The 23,464-nt window shown below is 35.9% G+C and overlaps 1 protein-coding gene and 1 non-coding gene across 8 annotated transcripts in view; one reads left to right on the top strand and one right to left on the bottom strand.

Annotated features, from left to right (window-relative positions):
* The window catches only part of RASA2 (RAS p21 protein activator 2), a 113,922-nt gene that overhangs the window by 27,418 nt on the left and 63,040 nt on the right, over nt 1-23,464 (bottom strand). For all 7 annotated transcript variants that reach the window (XR_010383190.1, XR_010383194.1, XR_004134512.2 and 4 more), the window contains exons 6-15: nt 23,305-23,388; nt 21,585-21,657; nt 18,265-18,341; nt 16,361-16,462; nt 8,654-8,810; nt 8,191-8,339; nt 7,442-7,556; nt 6,941-7,015; nt 6,367-6,490; nt 3,968-4,074 (exon numbers count right to left, since the gene is read on the bottom strand). Coding sequence is in view for 4 of the 7 variants with exons in the window: in XM_064491663.1 (XP_064347733.1) it covers nt 3,968-4,074; nt 6,367-6,490; nt 6,941-7,015; nt 7,442-7,556; nt 8,191-8,339; nt 8,654-8,810; nt 16,361-16,462; nt 18,265-18,341; nt 21,585-21,657; nt 23,305-23,388 (1,063 nt within the window). In the remaining 3 variants the exon portion in view is untranslated. The remainder of the gene's footprint in view (nt 1-3,967; nt 4,075-6,366; nt 6,491-6,940; nt 7,016-7,441; nt 7,557-8,190; nt 8,340-8,653; nt 8,811-16,360; nt 16,463-18,264; nt 18,342-21,584; nt 21,658-23,304; nt 23,389-23,464) is intronic.
* On the top strand, nt 3,469-3,541 carry TRNAV-AAC (transfer RNA valine (anticodon AAC)). The gene has a single exon. It is a non-coding gene; the product is annotated as a tRNA-Val (tRNA).

The following is a 23,464-nucleotide window of genomic DNA, read 5'->3' as shown; positions in this document are numbered from 1 at the left end:
ATCTGCTATAAAGAAGTAAATATAAAGAAAATTGACAAAACAGTGTTTCCTACTGAATTCTTGCTCCCTCCCCCCCTTTTTTATAATTGAGGTATAATTTACAGTGCAATGAACAGATTTCAAATGTATATAGCCTGATGAGTTTTCACCAATCCATGCATCTGCATAACCGATTCCTCTATCACTATAAAAAACACCTTTTTTGTTTTGGGGATTCAAATAAACTGTCTGCCATCAGAAGACATATTCAAGAAAATTTAGATGCAAAAATGCTTCAGTTTAGTGTCTGGCTGGCATTCTGTAATATTTTAATATCCCGACACTGAAAATAGGCAGTGAATATGAAGGGGGAAGACATGACCAGGATGTAAGGCAGCTCTGGAAAAGGAGTATCTGAGATATGATCAGTAGGATATACTTATGAAATAGTTACACACCTTAATTATGGTTATTCAGAAAATAGTTTAGCTAGAACATCCAGGATTCCATTATATCTATAAAAGGTCCCTCCAACCCTCCGCCTTTAAAGAATATAAAATTCTTAATGTGCTAACAACCTGAATTTGAACTGGATTTCATTAAGTCATCCCTGTTCAAATTTGGTTTTAAAATCAGTGTTTTAGGTCATTATTTCCCTAAACTGAAAGAAGTGAGCAAAGTATATTTTGCACAATTTTTGCATGTCAGAGTTTTTTTTTTGCATCAATGTGGCCCTTACTACTATTTGGCAATTATGTCGTTTAGCTACTGTTGATTCCCTGATGTACTTACATATAAACTGTTCTAAATTTTTCCCCTACCATCTGCCATCATAATTTTTCACAGACATCCAGGACTTTAGTCATCTGGCACCTAGTATACAGCCTGGCACTAGCATATAGTAGATGCTATAGAACATTTATTAAATTCAACTGAAACGTTGACTCTCTCACCTCAAAATAACATATCCTATCTTTTTTTCCTTACATTAGGTTGAACCATATGAAATTGCTGTTGACTATTTTTTTTAATACTTATTTTTGGTGGTGGGGAGGGAGACAAGGTTCATTTATTTATTTTAGTGGAGGCACTGGGAATTGAACCCAGGACCTCATGTATGTTAGCAAGCACTCTACCACTGAGCTATACCCTCCCTCTTGTTGACTATTTTTGATCTACTAAAAAACCCCAAGTAATTCCATATGGTACATCATAATACTTCAAAGAAGGAATTGTTCTTTTTCCTTAAGATTTATCCCATCACTTTTTCTTTTAAAGACTTTCTGAATGAATCCTCCAGCATACTGATCTAGTACTGGTTAAGTCCTCTTCTCTCTTCAATTTCTCCCTTTCTGTTGGTCTCTTCTCCTCTATTTAAACCTTACATAGGTTTTCCCGTTTTGGAAAAGACTTATCATTTGCTGAGCTACCGTCTTTTACTTATCAAACATTTACTGAGCATCTACTTGTCCTAGAAGTTGTGCCACGTGCTTGGGATACACAAATCTGAAAAAGATCCAATTCATGCTGTTAAGGTAGCCTGTCCACATGCAGAGACAATACAAAGATGATGATAAAACAGTATGACAGATGCCAGGAGAGTTACACGGTGCTACAGACACACATAAGAGAGGAAGCTAATCCAGACTCCAAGGTTACAGAAGTTTTCCTCTGCTGAGTCTTAAAAGGAGCTATCAGTGAGAGAACAGGGGCTAGGATGAGAAGGAAGGTTCAATCTTTCTTCTTCCCTATCATGAAACTTCTCTAAAAAGTGGTCTACTATGTCAACGTTAACATAACCCATACTTTAAAATTTTAAAAAGTATTTATTCATGTATGCACATGTACATGCTTGAATTTGTCCATGTCTTTTAGCAGCAGGGCAAGCTCACTTTTGATATATTTCCTAAGTAAAACTCCACTCACTTACTTATTCATTAATTTTCTGCAATCAGATGTTCTTTTCTACTCTACTAAAACTGACTTCTCAAAATTCAAAGAACTTCTAAATGTAAAATCCAACAGCCTATCATTGGTTCTCCTCCCCAACTACTCTGTAACTTTCAGTACTGGTTGTGACAATGTCATCACCCTCAGGCACTGGGATCATTCCTCGCTCTTAATTTCTAAAGAATGGATTGCCTATACTCCTTACTTGCTACTAATCAGGTGCTTGTCTTAGATATATGTGCGTAGTTTTGGATTATGTATCCTATGTATTTGCCTTATTTCCCCAATTAGAATAAAAGGTTCACTTAAAAGCAAACAATAAAGTTACATGACAGTCTGAAGCAGTCCTTTTGGCATACTGATTGGAAAGGTGACCTAAAATACAGAGTTTATGGTTAGAAGGACTTTATTGCAACATCTGTTACAGGAATATGCAAATCCAAGTCTGAATATAAGGCAGGGTCAGAAGCTCAGAGGTGGGAGTTCTGCTTGTGTCCAGAATGCTGCTATCAAGCTTTCGCTGCCCCGGAGTACTGAACAGCTTCAGGAACACAGCCACAGAAAGGACACTGGCCCACTCTCCGCTGCAGCTACTCACTGACCATTTGTTCTTTGGCAAGAAAGGGTATGTTGCTACTACCGCAGCATAGTTTTACTTAGTTCTCAAAGTTAAATGAGTGGCCAATGTGCAGCTGTCAAGAGGAGATGTGGCCTTCAGAGCCCAGTGTAACTCCAAAATCTACATGTCTTCCCTGGGTTCAATCCCCAGATGGTATTAGTGAGTTTCTTGAGGGCAGGGAGTGTCTGCCTCATCACTGCATCTCCAGCGCTGAGCACAGCATCTGATACACTGCAGGTGCTCAAACACGCGACTCCGTAAGAGGCTGGAAGGAACAGGGTAAGCTCACAGCCTGGGAAGACTGAGTCAGAATTCTCGTTTAATCCAGTTAGAACTGAGTGAGATCAAATCATAGTTTATTAGTTGCATAACCTTGGAGACGTTCTTGAATAGTGGTTTTGTTATGGAGAGATGGAATGGAGAAGATAAGAGATGACAGAATTTATCTCACAGGGCTATTGGGAGGACTAAGAACAAATAAAGTATTTACAACAAGGCCTACTACAAAGTAAGCACTAAAATGTTGACTATTATTATTGTTATAAAAATCAGCAACAAAAGCAATTAGATAAGATTATAAATATTTGAAACATTTATAAAAGGTTAAAAATTAGCAAAAACACACTTATGAGAAGGAAACAGAAACAGTGAAAATAAGGAGTTTAAAATGTTAAGAAACATGTAAATATCTACACAGTGCAGATTCAGATTTAAGTAATTAAATATGACTTCAGAACAAAAACATTATGTGCCTTAAGTTTTAAAGCTCATATATTTACAATATCATCTCAGGTGAATAAAAAGTAAAAATATGGAGATATCAACAAATTATGTTACAATGAAACTTTCTACACCTTACAGAAATGAGCCTCTTCTTCAAATCTGTGTGACGTTTAAAAATATCTGCAAGATTAGTGGGAGGAGGGTATAGCTCAGTGGTAGAGCACATGCTTAACATGTATAAGGTCCTGGGTTCAATCCCCAGTGCCTCCATTAAAAAAGTAATAAATAAATTTAAAAAATAAATAAATAAACCTATTTACCTCCCACCAAAAAAAATTTTTTTTAGATATGCAAGATTAAACCTGTAACTAACGAAAGGAAAAATAACTCAACAACTCTGTATGATGGAAATTTACAAACATACACAACAGCAGAGGGAAAATACGATGAATCTTCTTTGTTCCCATCACTAAGCTGCAACTATTACCAACATTTTACTACCCTTGTGTAGTATCTTTTAACAACCACCACAAAAACCCAGAATTTTCAGCCTTCTCTGAAAGAAATGGCTAAGAAAAATGCCCAGTAAATTTAAGTATCAGTTATAAGAACACACAGCCAAGTGAAATGGGCTTGTTATTTTATCTTTTCTTTATTTTAATAAAAATGGAATAAAGCTTTGAGAACAACACTTACTGGATGATGAGGTCGCAAATGAAAAGTATGAGGTGATACTACGGCTACAGCAAAGAAACGAAGAAACACAAAGCTGCTCACTGCAGAATACTGAACATGAGGGTCATCTGCAGGAAAAAAATGGTGAAATGTCATGCACAAAAACACTGAATTAAAAAACAAAGATGACAAAGTAAAAGATACTGAAAAAACATGTAAATTAAATAGGCGATAAATATAATTTGTCCAGTAAGAACTGAGTTGATGAAATGATAGTAGTGGTTATGACTAAAGGAAAAAAATTCTATGACTAAAAAAAACTGAAAGAAATAATAAGAAATAATAAGGAAAGTGAAAAGCAAAGCTGCTAGGTTTTCAGAAATATTTTAATTTGGAAAAATACCTCTTTCCTCATCTGCAAGAAGGGATGCCTGAAATTACAACAAAAATAAAAGTAGTATCTAGCACCACCTAGTGGTGATACTGAATCCCCTAAGACTAGGATAGCAGACTGTCTTCAGCTTGTTTCAATCTTCCCCTCAAAAATCTTGATAATATCAAAGGCTACGGAGTAAAAACAATCAGACAGCAATCTTTACTTCAAAAAGTTATCACTACTCCTTATAAAAATGCCGATGAACTGAGGACACCTTGTGGCTTTGATCATTCAGCTACAGTTTTCATTTCAGATTAGAGTCAACACTTAACCCAACAGTCAGATGGTAGAGGAGCAGGTGGTGACGGAAAGAATGTCTGCATTTGGTTTGAGTTCAACTCTTCCAGTCACTCAGCGGAAAGTCACCGACCAGTCACTGAATTTGTAGTTCTTTACTAACACTTGCTTCCCACCACTGTCTCCTCCCCACTCCCCAGCCACCCTCCCGGGGTAGTGAGAACAAATGAGAAAATAATGAAAATACTTTATGACAACAAAACTACCACTACTCTAGTCTATGGAGAATATGAAGACAAGTTAATATTTAAGCCAACAAAAAGACAATTAAGGAACTATGTTTGCATTTATAAAAAATTATAAAATGTGTTTTAGATTATTCATATAAATAAAAACCAAACAGCTACTGCATATTTGAGGCCAAGATCACTGGGTAGGGTGGAGTACAGTGATCAGTAATATGTTTGGGGGTAGGCCAGGCCCAGGTGTGAGACCCTGCTCGCCTGCTGGCCATGCCACAGACCCTGGGCAAATCATTTAACTTCTCTAAACCCCAGTTTCCTTATCTACGGAAAGGGAGCAGTACCTACCGTATATGGTGGTGTGCAGGTGAGGGAGAGGAGATAACTCAGGCTAGCACTGTGCCTGTTCACTAAGACCTCAGTGTGGAGATTATGATCTAACTCACTATTTAAAAATACAATTTTAGTCAGCATTTCATCCTTTCATATGTTAATATCTCTGTTCCCCTTATTTTTGTTACCTAGTCTAGATTTAGTATACTTATTACAAGTTAACCGTTTACAGCTTTACTATAATTAGTAAACTCAGCCCCACTTGAGCTTTGGGTAAATTTAGTGGAGGGGCAGATAACTGCACACACCTGTGTGCACACACATACTCAAATGAATATGATAAAATCATAAAATCTCTTCAGATGGTTACAGAAATAAACTTACGGTTTCACATAGCTGGGTAAGACTGATAATTTAAGTAGCTGCCTTACCTCCTCACCCTCCCCCCTATTACAGGCAGATCTGGAAAGACAGCCATAGTAAGTTTATTTACTTATCAGAGATGCATATAGTTAGAATAATTCCAAGTATTGACAATCAGAGATAGCAACTGTTAATTTTATGAAATGTTTCTAAGCAAAGCCTTGACACAGCTGCTCTTGCAATGTTAAAGCATGCCAGTTATTGATATGTGGGCCTCAAAATCCTGTATTTTGAGGTATATTGCAACAGAGAAGTTTCTAATGTCTAAAACCATTTCTGCAAAAACCTCTCACCACTAAAACCTTAGCATTCTCAAAACTGTCAAATCTCGTCAGTTGTATGGAACTAAGCATTCTCACTATTTGAATGCATGTAAGTGGAAAAAGTAGTTGGTACAAATAACAAAGGTATTCTGGTTTATCATATTTAACAGTCTCATAAGCACCAGGTATAAATGTGTACTTATATAATGTTATAGTTCTCAATTTCTGCCTTTCTTAAAACTAATGGTGGTTTTGATTTGCTTGTATAAAGTTGCCATTATATTGAAATAAAACAGTTTTATGTTTTGAGATTATAAGAAAATTAAATCAGATGTTTCATTAAAAAGCTAGCACTATTTTGAACAACAAAAGAAGACTGTACTTACAAACCTTAAACATTTCTCATAAACCAAATACATGATAAATCTATAAAAAAATCAAATATAGAAGAAGAAATGGTGTATTTTAGTAAAACAAGGCACTTACTAGGAAATCTTTGAGTAGCCATTTGCCTTAGAGAATAAAAGATATCACACATTACAGTGGGGCAGCTCATACTTGATTTTACAATTGTACTGAATAACTTGTCTACATAGTAGCGCAGATTCTCCTGTAGGATTAAAAAAGGTAAACGCTAAGATACTGACTTTTACACATCTTCAGTAGCCTTTATGGGAAAAAAATGCAACAAAAATGAGACATATTAGGCAGTCACTATCTAGTATTCTGAGACCTTGCTTCCCTTCTCTGAACTCATTCAGTTGAAGGACAGATTGCATCCTGACCTCATTTAATAAATCAGATTTAGATGAGTTAGATGTAAGAGGTGAATGGACGGCATAAACTTCATAAGAAGCAGACAATAAAACGACCCAAAGAGAAATCAGGGAAGTAACATTCTAAAAACTAGACACAGGAAATGCTGCTAACAGTATGGGCCTTATGTAAGTAAAAGGCACTGCTCACCCCACCCCCCAGCATTGCTACAACAGAGTAAGTGGGAGACAGCGGTACCATTAAGACCAATTTTAATGCAGTTACAAAGACAGCAAAGACTTACCTTATTATTTTCTACATTATCTCCCTCTTTCAATTTAATAGGATCAATTTCACAGGGTTTTGAGGATTCACATATCTGGAAAAAAGATTAATTTTTCCTTTAAAGCTCTTTTCTAAATAATTTGGCAAAATGAAAATAATTATTTTTTCTGATCGTACAATTATAAAAATTAAAACTGTAACAAAGTTTAAAACCCCCATCTAGAGATAGTGTATACAATATACCTAAAGAACTTATCAAAAAGTATTTTTCATATATTTAAAACTCTATCTAAAATAAATCGGATAACAAAGAAATAATTATGTAGAGTATATACTGCAATGTGCCCTTCAAGTAAAAATCCACTGATGGAAGAATAAATCATTTATTTTATTTCTGAAGTGTTCAGCCTCATTCATTCAGTAATATATGAGTGGACACAGTATTCGCATCAGTAGATCACTTGATGGAAGAGATGCTATGATAAGGCCAAACTATTCTTATTGGAGGTGCGTTCTGTACCTCATCTAGAATAGGTTTTAATGTTACTTTCAGGTAGTGCCCTCCCACTATTTTCATCATCTCATCCAGACATCGGGTGGCCAAGGAATTTCCTCTAAAAATTGTGTTTGCATCTCTGAAATACAAACAGAAATAAGGTGAAACCAAGTGTAATAATCAAAGGCTGTAAAATCAATAACAAGAGATTTGACTTTAGTCATGTACACAATCTTAGTAATTCTTACCAACCATTCAAAAGCTTGCTACAATTAGGATTTTCAAACTTACTAAAACCACTTATCCAAAATATACAAAAATAAGTTAACAATAAAAAGCAAACTGTATTTGAATTACAAAAGTAGAGTGTGTATGTCTAAAACAACAGTGTTAAATTATGACAGCAATGGGAAGCCATCCAATTGCTCTTTCTGTCACACGTGTGCATGTTAGGGTGCTACACAGCAAATAACGGGAAAAAAAGCTTCTGTCCTGGTGTTTTATTTGTGACAAGTGAATCATTTAAGATGAGAAACAGGAAATTTTGACAAATGAGTAAAAAAAAAAAAATCATGCATTAATTGTTAATTCTGTTGGTGGACAACTGCTAACTTAAAAGAACTGCCTTTTATTACTTGCTAAGCAGTGCTTTTCAGACTTCTATTGAGTAAGGCTGGTCAATACAGAAGAATGGAGATCACAAAAACAATTTGGAGAATTATGGTCCAATTTCAACAGCACATAATTAACTTTTAATAAAATGTAACTCTTACTGTGTATCCTTCAAGTCTAATTCAGCCACTGCAGTAGCAAAAGGAACAAGTTTATCATGGTGGAGCAGCAGTCGTACAAGGGGCAAAACAGCGTCATTTTTATCTCGACATATTTCACCCAAAATGTAAGCAGCTGAGGCAGATATCGGCTAGAACACAGAAAGGTAGAGAACAAGCAGAAAATCAAGGAAGCATGATTAAATATATATTCAATCACTAGCTTGTAAAAGTAATTCAAATATATTCATTAACTGTAACTGTTGTATAGAATAATATTTAATTTTCTAAATTTTTATCAGAGATGAAATTTGGTGCACATATTGGTATATATACTCTGGTTCAGATAAAAACTGAAAAAAAAAAAAAAAAAAAACCTTGATACTCTGAAATCTTTTCCTCATCATTTACAGAATTACTTTAGCTTTTTCCTATTAAATCACAAGCTTTAAGATTTTTTAAGTACCTGAACATCTGGTGATTTTAGCAGCAAAGTTTTCAAAGGACCATAGTACTCTGAAGGAAGCACGTAGTCTTCTGTATAACATATATTTAATCGAAGGGACCCCAGGTCATCAGTTTTAGATGACTTGTTTCCATTGTCTCTTGGTTGTAACAAATACCTAAAGTAAAAACACAGTCAATTCTATGCGATGGTAATGGATATTCATGCTGGTGAGGTAAACAGCTAAGCTATAAAAAAACTAAATTAAAAAAGTCAACTTAATATTTAACATTAGGACAATTCATAAGTAGCAGGGTATGAGTCTTCAGAGGCTTCATGTTGGTTGCGTATTGAACTAGAAAGCTATAAATAGATTTCTATCCAGGAAACAAAATGTACAGATAATACAAAAAGCAAGATCTCAAAAGGGCTGAGTAAGAGTTTGATTAGCTTGCAGGTTAGGGAAAAAAACAAAAAGTAAAACATTTAAAATCCAACATATTATCAAAAATAATTTTTACCAACTAAATTTAAGAAAGAAAGCATAAGTGATCTTGTGTTAAAGTAAATCCTATGTTGTAAAAATTTGAACTTCTATTTTAAAAGTTAGGGTTGAAAGTTTATAAGAGACTTTCATATTATTAAAGGATTAACAGTACAACTATACTGAAAATGTTTTTATTTGCAAAAATCAGATTTACACGAACTTTTTCAGGTAAGTAAAAAGTAAACAATGTATATGTAAAAACAGAGGCAGCTTTAAATATCCAAGGATAGAGAAATGTTTACGAATTAAGAGAAACATCTGTAGGACCAAAACCAGAAATCTGTTATTTTTAAAGATTTTTTAATGGAAATTTAAAAATACATAAAAAGTAAAAAGAGTAAATACTGAACTCTCATGCACCCATCACCTAGCGTCAGTAATTCCCAACTCAATGCTATTCTTGCTTTAGCCATATCTCTACTCACTCCTCCCATTCCACTCCTGCGTTATTTTAAAGCATTTTCCAGGGGTTTTAAAATTTCATCTATAAATATTTCAGTATATATAACTGTAACTACATAAACAGCTAAACTTTTAAACATCATCATTATCCAGTCAGTAGTCAACTTCTCCCAAACTTGTAAACAGTTTTCTACAGTCTATTCAAATCCAGGGTTCACAGATTGTAAACATGGTTGATAGTTAAAGTTTCTTTTAATCTACAGATTCCCTCTAACCACTAATAAATCAGGTGATTTATCTATAAAATTTTCCACATTTGGGACTGTGTTAACTCTATCTCCATGATGTCATTTAACATGCTCTTTTGTTTCCTCTGTACTTCCTGTATATTGGAGTTAGATCTAAGGGCTTGGTTAAACTCAAGTTTGGGATTCTGGCAAGAACACTTCATTGACAGTGTTGTGTAGCTCCATCAAGAGGCACTGATGTCTGATCGTTTCTCTTTTTGTGGTATTAGCAATCACTGATGATCACTGCCTAGAGTCAGTAATCTGCACAAGTTGCAAAATGATAACTATTTCTATCATTCCTCCTCTACTCATTAGCTGGAATGCTTTTTATAAAGGAGTCAGGAGTTTCGATGTTTGCTTTTTTTCTTATTACCTGATTTATTAGAGAGATCTCTTCAATATAAAAAATGGAGGGGTGGCAGGACTGGGGTTGGGGTCCAGGGCTACACATGGGTATTACGGGGCCAGCAGTGGCTGCAGGGTTACAGAGGTACCTGCAGCTCGGGGTTTGAGTGGGATGGCCCAAGGGGGCTGTGCATACTGATGTTTAATTTTGGTATTTATCACTTATATCCTCCCCTAATAGACTAACTTATTTAAAAATAGAAGGGAGGAGGTTTTAATAGAATATTAGCTTTGAGAAAGACGATAAAGACATAAAAGAGAACTAGAGAATTAACCAAGCAAAATTTGTAATACAAGGAGAAGAAATTATACAGATATTATATCACTACCCACAAAAGAGGAATTTCATCTCGGAAGACAAACCCTTCAGAACTTCTACTCTCTGATTTAAGGAATAATGATTTAAAGAATTTGCCTCTGGAAATAATAGGAAATAAGCCTGTTAGCAAAGGTGACTCTGGAGTGCCTCCAAGGGAAGTCTAGCTGGCTGATCACCAAGCATCCTGACGTGGGCACTATTTTGGTCAGTTTCCCACAAGGAGGTATATGTTCCATAGCCTTGCAAATTCTGATACCTAATGCCATCAGCACATCGAAAAGTGAGCCTGAACTGAAATGACTGAGCACAGACACTAGCATACTTACAGTAGAAAGCCAATGACTAAGTTTATGAAAAGAAATGCAGCTGACCCTTGAACAACATGGGTTTGAAATGTGCGGATCTTGGAACCAATCCCCCATGGATACTGAGGGAAGACCACAACAGTCAAGTGGCAAAGATACCTGCATTTTTTTGTCCCTGACACATTTTATTATGAAAATGTTCATTCACAAAAGTAGGAAGAAGAGTGATAACATTAGTAAGGAACACCCTCACCATCACCCCATGCACTCATCACTCGGCTTGAACAGTTATCACCATTTCCCACAGTGTTTCATCTACATCTCTCACTTCAACAAATACTTTTTTTTTTTAAACCTGTTAATACTTAAGTTTTTATGTTTGATCAATATATTTTTTACCTGTTGGTAAGCTATTCGGAAAGCCAAATTATCAGAAAGTGCTGTGGTGAGTTCAGAGACACAACAGAGATTTAAGTGGTCGTAAGAATCTCTCAGCTAAGACAATAGTTTCTCCAAGGAAAGGATAATGCTTCTAGAGCAGAGTCCCCTTACCCCCCTGACGGTGCTTCAATGGGCCTTACCCACCCATGTTTGCCTCTGGGGTCCTTTTTTATTGTTCTAGATTAATCTGCCCCTTTTATTTTAACTGGTGCTTTCCATATATGGTAGAATAAAATTAACTGTATCACAGTTACAACCTGGTTCTGGCTCCTGGGGGCTGCACGTACCCACCTTAAATAGTGTCCCCATGCTCCAGTCAGACTTACAGACCCTGTCTGGGTTTGTTCGTTAGAAATTATACTCAGAGGGCATCTTTAATTCCCTTATCTCTAAATTACTGGGGGGGAAGGAGCATGCCTTGGCCCTCTGGTACTGTTATAAAACTACAAACACACACAAAATAGGCCTACAGTCCTACATGCACATTCTACACAGAGGGATTAAGGCCGTGCTGTACCAGTTATTAATTTTTATGCATACACTGTTTCAGGATGCTCAGAAACTCCAGCAGGGCTTGTGCCAGCCACTCTTTTTAAACTTGTCTCCTTGGGCTTCTTTGGCAGGATAAGAAATCCCTACGAACAAAATATCTCATCCATGCATACTTGAACAAAATATAGCATTTCAAAATATGTCATTGTCCTACCCATTCCCTGAAAAGGTCATTTTTTTTTTTTAAATGAGAAAGGACCACTCGCTTGGTTTTCTTTTTTGAGGAGGGGTGGTAATTAGGTGTGTTTGCTTATTTTTAATGGAGGTTCTAGGGAATGAACCCAGGACCTTGTGCATGCATGCGCTCTACCACTGAGCTGTACCTTTCTCCCCCTTGATTTTCTTTTTAATAATATTTTATAAGCAAGGGGCACTCAAATTTTTTACAGCTTAAAACAAAGTATTTCTGAGTTTTAAACATATTCAAAAGTATTTATGCCAAAGTACAAATTTACTGTAGTACATTGGCTAAGAGCACAAACTTTGGAGTCAAAGAGTTTGGTCCAAATCCCAGCTGTGTGATCTTGGGCAAATTACTTACTCTCTCTGTGCCTGTTTCCTTATCTGCTAAATAAGTGGTAATAATGGTGTCTAACTGATTTAATTCTTACAACAATCCTAAGGAGGTTATATAAGCAAAGCACTTAGAATAGTGCCTGGTACACAGTAAATGTTATTTATAAAATATTTATATACACTAACTATTACCACTTAAATATATTAAATAATGATAAATGTAGTTACTTATATAACTATATAAATGTGATTTATTCTTTTAAAACACTGTTACAAAAGGTTCAGTTTGAACCATCTGAACGATCCCTTGTGAATTAAGTAATCCTGTTTTAATTAGAGTTAAAGAGAAAAACCTCAAGATTTGTTAAACAGAGAATATCTGGTGTGCCTGAGGTCTAAGGATGCAAAACAAAAACATCTCAAATATATTTTCTTCAGTTTCTGAATGAAGTGTTTCAGTTTGAAAGAATAAGAAACAGGAAATAAAGAGAAGTCACTAACTGGAGGTGGCATTTAGTTGCTCACACGTATTTTTTTCATTCACAGAGCAGCATAAAAACAATCCTAATGCTCTCAATATTCAGCAGTTTTGACAGCCCCTTAATAGAAAGAAAAAATCAGCACTGGGAAAATTTTAACAAGATTTAAATAATTAAAATTGAGCTAGGCAGGGGAAAACTACAACTATTTGTGAATCATGCTGCCTAAGCTGGGAAGTAATTGTTCAGAGGCAGCTCTACTAATACTTGAATGTTATTTCTGGTTCCAGAAATAGAACCATTATCAATTCTTACTGAAGACAGGAGATTAAAGATAGGTGCCAAAATTAGCAAACCAGAAAACCAACTCATCTCCAGTAAATATTAATCTAGTTTTAAATTTGTATAAAGCGTTTATGTTGAATAAAACTCCATGTTTTATTTACTATTTGAATCTTACTTTCAAACTTAAAACTTACAACATGAAAAGATGTTTGTATCTACTTCCTTAATGTCCACTTTGGATCATTTGGGGGAAATTACTGCACTGATTTGTACAATCACACAAAGGTTTTGCATACATTAAGTTCTCTGACATTGAGGTAACTAACTAGCGAAATGAGATTCAACTAGATTATCACTAAGGTTCTCTTTGTAACATCCCAAACCAATGGACTACTGGTACAAAGGGGGAAAAAAAGCAGCAGAAATCCTATATGTACTGGCGTGGAATAATGGTGATGACAGCAGCAATAGCTACAACAACAAGAGCACGAGTAATACTCAAGGTCACAGCCCCTGTGCTTTCTCTGTGTGAAGCCACTTCATCTTCTGACCACTTTGGGAGTCCGGTACTATCCGTATTATCTCCATTTAACAGCCAAAGAAAGCAAAGGCATTCAGGTGGAGTAACTTGTCCAGGGTCACCCAGGTAGTCAACGACAGAAATGGGATCTGAACCAAGGCAGTTTGGTTCTAGTGTCCATACTCTTAACCACTATAAAAAGTCAACAAATATTTATTGAAGTTCTGCTAAACTCCTAAGTGAAAAAAAGTATAGTGCATAACATGATACAATATGTGTCCATTGTGTAAAGAAGGGGATAATGGAAAAAAATGTGAAAATGAATATATGTATGTATATGCATGGGACATTGTGCTGTACACCAGAGATCGACACATTGTAACTGATGGTATTTCAATTAAAAAAAAAAAGAGAGAAAGGGAAAGAAGGACATGTATGTATTTGTCTGTATTCACATAAAATATTTTCAGAAACTCAAACCTGCTGCCTCAGAAAAGGGAAACTCAGGGTCAGGGGCAGGAAATAGATTTTTACCTTTTGAACTGTAAACCATGTGAATATATTACCTATTCAAAAAATCAAATCAGCTATTATCTACATGTTAAAGTTAAAACTAGCAAATATCAACACTAACAAGCTAATCCTAACATCTGACAGATGTTTCAGAATAAAGAATACATATCATTACTAAGGAACTGACTAGCCAAGAAAGGAAAGGGAAAGTAATTGAATCATGTCATAATTCGAGAATGAAATTAAATTGGAACCATCAAAATCAGTTTTTAGGAAAAGACTCTAATAGACAAATACCAAGGGGAAATTCTGTGAAAAAGGAAAGCAAATTGAGGCTTTCAAAACAACAGAATTACATTACATTATTCTAACTCTCATAATATTAAGATTAGAAAGAATATCTGAAATTCTGAAGGTAAAGCTTTTCTTGAGTTTTCATGTAGTTACTATCAACCCCACAAGGGGATGCTGCAGTTCCACAAATGACAAAGGAGGCTAAGCGTTTTAACTTGACTTAAAAGGAAATGACACACATTTTTCTATTTCCTTACAAGTAGGGAAGTATAAAGTAATTAGCAGCTGCTCCCATTTCGTGCTGTATAAATTTTAGCACTTATACTGTTGGCAGGTTACTTTTAAAATATTACTGGCAAAAAAAACTATAGGAATAAAGTTAATTTCTGTTTGTCAGTGTTCTTACATCCTGCCAAGGTAGCTCAACAAAGTTTTGCCAGATTTGGAGGGCCTGTCTGGAAATGGTCTTACTTAAAATACAGGCTGTGTGGCACATTTCAAGTCCACTTTAAGGGGCCCAAGTCCACAGCAACTCACATTTTATTTTGTAACGAGTAGCATGGCGTATAATTTTAAAGACTTACTGAATTAAGTTCAGAAATTTTCATTTTAAAATGTATGCTACTTTATGGAAAGTGGAAGAAGACTGGGGGTGGGGATGGGAGGAAGATGACAAGCTTCAAATGTTCATCAATTTTTCACAGTGACAAAGTTAAATTTTTTCCCTATCTATGGAAATATTTTGGAAATTACAGCATATAAAATACCACCATAAAGACCACTAAATCTTAGACCTGCATTAGCAAGAGGTAAAAAATAAAATAAAAAACTTTGAGAGTCTAAATATCAGTCTCTCAGGGGAATGGCCTGAAGACAACAGAGTTCAAACTGAAGAACGCCTGATGGCCCGCCCCGTCAGGAGAGGCAGGCTCTTAAAGACAAAGGAGCCTGCTGCCCACAGTGAGAAACATCTAAACACTCAGTTTCAACTTCTCTTCCGGGCGACTGAAACTGAGTTTTAAAAAGTGGGCCTTAAAAGGCAAATGAGAAAGGCATGTTGTTTTATATTCAGTTGAAACCCAAGTCTAGCATGAGGGCTGCTGGCAACCTACTGGAAGGGACAGGATATACATGCTTTTAAGTGGTGCAGATAGGAAAAAACAATAGTTTCACGTTGATTCTGCTACGGAAACTAACGTCAGCTTAATGTCTTGAACACTAATTTAACATGAGTTTAATGTCACCTAGAAGTCATGAAAAGGTAGAATACTATTGGAGCCAATACTGAGCCACCAGAGCTCCTGAAAAATCTATTAACTAAATCAGCTTAACAACACGTAGATCCTAGACATTCAGAAACTAACGTCAGGGCCATCCACAGCGCATTTCAGCTGCAGGGATGTAGGGGAGGGGAATCACTGGCCAGATCCCATAAACAGCCGAATCTCTACAATAAACCCTTTGCTTTCAAACATCCACAGTTCCCATGACCATTAAAAAAGCTTCTGAGCTGCAGAGTTGGTTTGTGACCAAGCACCCTCTCACATGGGCAGCTCTTATGTACTGTTTTAAATGGTCTCCATTTTTTCTTTAGAGTTAAGATTAAGTTTTTGAAGAGAAAAATATTTCTAAACAATTCAGCTCTTTCAACGCAGTACCAGAGGACAAATCATAAAACTCATATAATTGTACCTATTCTTTAGCAGCAATAAATTAGGGACCAAATCAATTAATGTTAATGACTTTGGGCTTATTCCATTAAAAATTTAAAATATGCACATGGTAGGCATTTATTTGCATATATAGTACATTAAAGGGCATGATCTACTATGTAGTTCACTACAATGTCTGTCTTCTTACCAGGCTTGATGAGAGGAATCATTTCTTAATACGTTCACAGGAACCTTAATCTCACCTAGGAAAACATCTTGGACCAGGTTTCCATTGTTCCACAAATCAATCCTGAAAATTTAAAAGTGGCTTTATTTTTTGCAAACAATATTTAAGAGAACACGCAGGACCAAATAGCTTCAAATCACTATGCCTTGTGTTATAGCATTAATTTTACAGTTCTGGATACTTTCGCCATAAGCATCCTTGTCATAGACATCTTTGCCTTAAGCATTTTTGCCACAAACATTTCACTGCATAACTAATTGGTCATATGGCAATTTGTCATAAAAGATAAAACAGAGACACAAACATAAAATATGAAAAATGAATAACAAAATTAAAGACTGTTGCAAAATACAAAATATCTGAATACATTTAAAATGTGTGTAGATTCATGGCAATACTGTGCAAATAACTGCTTTTATTTTGTGAGTTGTACCAAAGCACTCTGTCTTTCAAGTCTTTCATTCACAGTATTTTATACAGGTGTGTGTGTGTGTGTGTGTGTGTTTGCTTGTTGATTCGTCTCCTTGTTTGGCGTTGCATTTTGCTAAAATTTCTTTCTTTGTTAAGAGAGGTATCAGTTTCCAAACACTAATGCATATTTGTATCTGAGTTTTGTATTGCACTAGGAAAGCCTCCACGTTGTTGTTTGTTCTTGGCATGCTGCTGCACATCTGTTGATAGATATTACAAAGTCCTATGGGAAACGTGGGTTCTATTCCATGCTTTCGAGGCCCTCAGACTCTTCTTCCTTCAATGTGATGTGTTTCAAAATAAGAAACCAACTCTTTGGGCAAATCATGTCATCTGTCGGCTTGATAAAGCTATCAATAACATTGCTAACTGGAAGAAATGCTAATGCATTTCAACCAGTTGAAAAAACTATCAAGTTATTTTATCTTTCACAGCAAAGCTGACTTATGGCCAATTAGTTATGTGGCAAAAATATCTATGGCAAAGATGCTTATGGCGAAAGTACCAGACACGTGATTTTACATGCTTAAAAGGGATGTTAGCATTGTCATATATCTCACCATCTAAACTAAGAGAGCAGAATACTGCAGTAGCTTTTATTTAACAGCACAGAAAGTAATTATCTTAAATAATCTAAAAGAAAGCATTTAAGCTTCTTAGTTTCAAAGTCTAGGCTTTATTTTAATCTGTAGCAATAAGGACTACAGAGTTACTTTTTTGAATTTGAGAAAAGAAACCAACACAAGACTACAGTTTCTTTCTCAATTAAAACCAGTTAATATGTAAAGATGGGTGATTTAGAAAAATACATTACCTGATCATTCCAAACATGTGATTAATACACCCTTTAGATGAACACACTGTTAACACCACACCTATACATGCATTTACAAAACTTTCCCCTCCCAAACAGCATAGATATTTAATACCTAGGAAATAGCACAAACTTCAAACACATGCACCTGTTGAATTATCTTACAAGACTTCTTACCTCACTGAAATTTCTGTTAGACAGCAGATATGTTAAGAAGAATAAAAAAATTATTTCTAAATTGGCTAATATATAATTACTTTTCTACATATTTTTTTCTTCCATCCATTATGCTATGATTTAGAAATTTAAGGAGCACTTAAATTTGGAAAAAATAAAAAATAAAATAGGTGAAAATTAGGTCATCTTTGTTTATCAAATAAATACACCTTGACTATTTCTGCAAGAATACCAGATTTTGAAAAGATAATTTGGATTTAAATTAGATGCACATTCCTCTAACTTTTATCAATTAACTTGCTAAGGAGAATTCTGTTAGGCTTGACTCACTTTTTTCAGTTAAATTTAGGATTTTCTTTTGGCACAGTAAAAAAGCAATTCTGTAAAACCACAAGACACATACCTAATTTCTAGCTTTTCAATATCCTCCTCTTCTACCTGGAACTGGGACTTTCTGGTGTAACTACTGGATCTGGTTACCTGTAAACAAAATATTTTAGTAAAAAATTTTTTTCTAATATATTTTTCCTACATGAACTTAAATAAAAACTATCATCCTTAAAATGTTCAATTGTGTTTATCATAAACATAGGAAAATATCTAAGGAACATTTTACCCAAAAGCTAAATACAAAAACAGCTACGGAAGTAGCAGAGAGGTAAGAATAAGGTGGTGTAAAAATATCAAATTCCACCTTGCCTCTGTACCCTTCCTTATCAACTCAAATATAGCAGCACTGGGTTCTCTGGTTCACATGTAATCTGCTGGTGACTCAGAGTAAAAGTGTTCTATTTCAGTAAAGCTGCACAGGCTAGGAACTGTTTGAAGACTCTCCCACATTTCTCAAGATACCAATGTCACCCTCACACTTCCTCCTCACATTTTTACTGAAAACATCAAGGCCACTGGCAGGAACTTCCTCAACTACTGTGCACCTGAACACGTCCGTCCCCACACAGGTCCTTCTACTTGACAAGGATGAGATGATCCTCCTCTTTCCTAAGACTACTCCACCCACACAGTAGGCAGTAAACACACAGTAAGCATTCGATCTATTTTAATTACAGCTTTCTTTACCAGACTGTTCACCTCATTCAAGTCTCAGAAAAATTCTCCCCTTAAATTACGGTTCTTCTATCTCTTTCCTTTCACAGACAAATATCTTAAAACTGTAATCCATTCTTACAGCCTCCACTTCCTCACCACCCACTCATGACTGTAACTCCTTATAATCTGGCTTCCTCACAGATCACCCTCCTAAAACCTCTCTCTAATCACCAAGTCTGATGATGAATTTTTAGTTCTCACTTTCCATGACTCCTTTATCTGAACGACTGACCAGACAACCATCCCTGCTCTTCCCAGAGATACTCTTTCCTTTGAGTGCGCCCAGCACTATCCCAGCCACCTTCTGCTCTCTGTGCTTCTTCCTCTGGTACCTCTTCTTCCTCAGAACCTATAAACAGGGGTCTGTTCCAGGGTTTTATCTTTTATTTTGCTCTAAGAGCTGCACAGTGCTGTACAGTTTACAAAGTGCTTTCACACCCATTATCTCTTTTGTTCATCAGAACACTGCTCTGAAGCAGGCAGGGCTAGATTTTTTATCCTCATCTCAAAAATGAGGAAGCTGAAGTACAGAAATTAAGAGACATATTCAAGCTGAATACTTCATATGTGGCAGTGAGCTTCTTCACTTTTCTCCTTTACTGTGTACCTCTACTCCCCTGGCTTTCTTTCTTGACTCTGTAAGCAAATCTTGAGTATCTACAACCATCACCCATCGTCATCATGAACTTCCTATGGGAGGATTTTACATGTCAGACCTCAAAGCTCATTAAGTCCCAAACTGAATCACTCATGTTTTCCTTCTTAACTTTTCTATTTTTCCAGATCTGAAACCATAAGGACATTTGACTCCTCCTTTTATCCTTTCTTCTATAACCAGTTCATTACCTTGTCATTTGTAGTTTCTTTCTCTTCTGTCTCTTCCTCTCTATTTCCATATTACTCTCTTGGCTCAGACCCCTCTCTTCCTCCCCACCCCCCCTTTTTTTTTCAAACACCTAAACTGCAACAGTCTCTTGATCTCTGTTCTCTCTCAGCCATCTGGCCCACAGATCATGATTAATTCTTCCCCAAACACTGCATTACTCTTATTACTTAAGGTTCAAAAACATTCAGTGGCTAACACAGCACTGCAGCCTGGCTCTCAAGGCTTTCGTTAGTCAGTCCTACTCTATCTTCTTAAGCTTAGTTCCCATTATTCTCTTATATAAAACTTTCAGTCAAATCACTACTTGCTGCTCTTTGGACATAACTTTGTTTTTCTGTCTCTATATCTCTGCTCAGAATGTTCCTTCTCTAATACTTTTTCCTCTGGCTTAACTCAGCTGGAACGGAGCTCCCCAATATCTACTGCTGTGTTTTACTGCTGTGTGTGTATGTGTGTGTGCACGCTTTGGGTCTCTTGCTCTAGCTAGATGACAAAGATTGAACCTTATCTTTATAATCAGCTCAACAAAGGGTCCTTTGAATGAACGTTTCAAGGCCTAATAGGTACACTTGCAGATAGCAAACAAGTCAGGCCTTGACCTTCAAAGGGCCATCTGCTTGCTGCAGTTGCCCCTTTGTTTTCTGCAGGCTAGCTAGATACAGCAGCCATTTTTAAATGTAGAACTGAACTACATGAGTCCTTAACAGGGGAACAGAAAACCCTGACATTGGTGCATTTCCTTTTGTTTCTCTTTTCCCCTTGCCTCCACCTCCACAATTCTTCCTACTTTGATTCTGCCATTTCTTCAACCTGTGTTCCTCTATTAATGTACAGTAATCAGGCATGGTTAGATGTGCTTTCACTATCTTCACTTTGAAATACCAAGAAAAACACACACAAAAAGAAGAAAAAGCACAAAATGTAACCCTTTTTTTTTTTCAAATCTTCCCTACAAGTTAATCTCAACTGCAACATCTATGGTTAGAACACAGTCTTTTAGAATAGAGAGTTTGATTATTTTTGCTTTTTCCTGTGGTTTTCAAATAATACGGAAAAGGATTTCTTTACCAAATGCTCCACAATAAAGAACTCCAAAGCACTGTATCTGGGACAGTTTCAAGGCAGCTGAAGTTCTCCACGGAAATAAGCATGTGTCCAGAGTGATTTAGCTAAAAAGATGTTAATAATAAGGCCCTAATCATATAGTACTTTATAATCTCAAAACATTTTTCCATTGGAACCTCATAAAAACTCTTCGGAGTCAGGTAGGGCTGCTGCTGTTTTCTCGTACAAAATTATCCTTTCACAGGATGAGAAAGTTAAGTCTCCCATTGAGTGATTTGTTAAAACTCAAATGAGACTATAACTCAGATCTGCCAAGTGATATCATACCTATTTCACTAGTGGTTTTCAAACAGTTCCGTGCAGGAGAGTTCTGTGGCCACTGCACGTCAGGTCGGGGGTTGGGTGGGGGGATGTGTTCGAAGTAGGGTGTGATGCTGACTGGGTGCGGTCCTAGACCTCTCTATCCTCAAATCAATCAGAGCTCTGCCTTTGTTTGTTTTATGCACTGGGCCTCCACTGTATTACACCCTGGTTCTACTGCTTTCAGGAGAGAAATGCTCAGTTGCACTAGTTCATAAAATGATTATTATAGCCAGGATATGAAAAAAGAAAGTAAAACAGCATTCAACAGTCAATGTCAACAATTAAATAAAACAAAAAGTTACCTCAAAATAAAAGATTTCATTAAACTGCGGGTTGCTTGTTTTCTTCTTTACTTTTGTCTTCTTTTGGTCATTCCTGTTCCAATGTGGTAGAGTTTTACCTTGTAGAACTTAACAGTACACAATTATAAAACATGCTAATTCCAACCAGGGAGCCTGACCTCTGTTTAACTGTTAAGATGACTCAGGGAAGGCCGTAGTTTTAAATATTAATTGGGGAAAAAAAACTGAGGTGTCTCTAAAAACTCTAATCAAAGAATACACAAGTTTTGTATATCTGACATATGCCAAGATTTTATTATTCTGTCTCTTGGCTGTACTAGATTGACTGCCAAGCTTACTTCAGGGGTTCTTAGGAACACATTCTATTATATAAGCAACTCAAAATAAATGATAGAAGGAAAACAATGAGAGTCAGAGTACCTTTATCTATGTTGAATAATACCCGAGGAACACGGAAAGCATTCTTAACTCAGCTTACTTCTTGGGCTTCAGCTACAATGTGGCTTTTTGAAAAACTTCTTATTTTGAAATAATTATAGATTCAGAGGAGGTTGCAAAGAAACGTACAGGGAAGTCCCATGTAGCCTTTCCCCAGCCTCCCCCAAAGTTAACATCTTATACAACTACAGTATAATATCAAAACCAATAGTGATTTTTTTAAAACAAATTAATTTGCCAATAGTTTCTAGCTGTATATTACTGAACAATTACACTAAAGAATCTGTCAGGTACAGATTATAAACAAGAACAAAACCCCAAAACAGCTCCACTAGATTAAGCGTTTTTAACATGCAAATTAAATCCCTCTGATAGCATGCGTGCTACAGAACTGAGTATCAGCTTTTAAATTTAAAACCATCTATGGTAATAATAGGATACTATTGTTTGAACATCTAATAAGTGCCAGGTATGGTGCTAGGTACTTTACATACGTGGAGACAGATACATTTTTCAAAGTGACTTACTGGTGACTTTATAAAAAAATAAAAGTACCTAGAGAGCTTGGGGTTGGGAAGAAGGTGTGTGTGCGTATATATGCGTTTGTGTAGAGGGAAAATTGTGCTTTTTGTTTCCTGATTCTAAACCTTTAAGTTGTAGACAAATTTCAGACTAGTCAGGCTCTGAAAGAAACCATAATGAAGTTATAAAATACAAACTACTACAAAGTGCTATAGATGTTCCATAAATTATCGTGAGTAATTTAAATCAATGACACAGTGTACTTCACCGTATTCTGACTTGAGCAGTTTGTCTGTGGCTTGGAATTCTCTCTGAGGAGCACAGATACCATGAGGAGAAAAGGTATTCTTAGTTTTGAGCTGCTTTCCAGATAAAAATATGGAAATTTCCCTGCTATTCTGAGATAGCATTTATTAAAATAGGATTTTACCTGCAATAACATGTAATACATTTGAAAGCAGGACAGCTGATGATAAATGAAGAAGGTCAAATTTATGTTTTAGAGTACATTTTAACCACTATAAAATTGAGGTTGCTTCCCAAAGCCTGAGAGTCTGGCAGATTTGAAATGGCACCCATTTTCTTTTACAAAAACAGGAGCTGGTTGGTTGCAACTGTATAACAGAACTAAAGATCTTTCTTTCAAAGCGTTCATTACTTTGTGTCATAAATAGGTATTTAGCATGTGCTCTTAAAACCTTGATTTTGTAATTCTTGAACTTTAAAACTAAAAATCTAGTAATAATTCAATAAACATTACCTAGAAGGGCCCACTAGAGAAACTGTTGCATAAGGGTCACAGCTTTGTCCATTTATGAGAGGCAACCCATGGCATGCCTTGATGCTAAGGAAGAACAAAGGAAAATTAAGGTATTACATTCAAATTAAACAACATAAAACATTATCTTTAAATACAAATT

Source organism: Camelus dromedarius, chromosome 2, assembly GCF_036321535.1.
Source record: "Camelus dromedarius isolate mCamDro1 chromosome 2, mCamDro1.pat, whole genome shotgun sequence".
NCBI lineage: Eukaryota > Metazoa > Chordata > Mammalia > Artiodactyla > Camelidae > Camelus > Camelus dromedarius.
The sequence above is the reverse complement of the archived record's forward strand: the minus strand, read 5'-3'. Positions and strand labels throughout refer to the sequence as shown.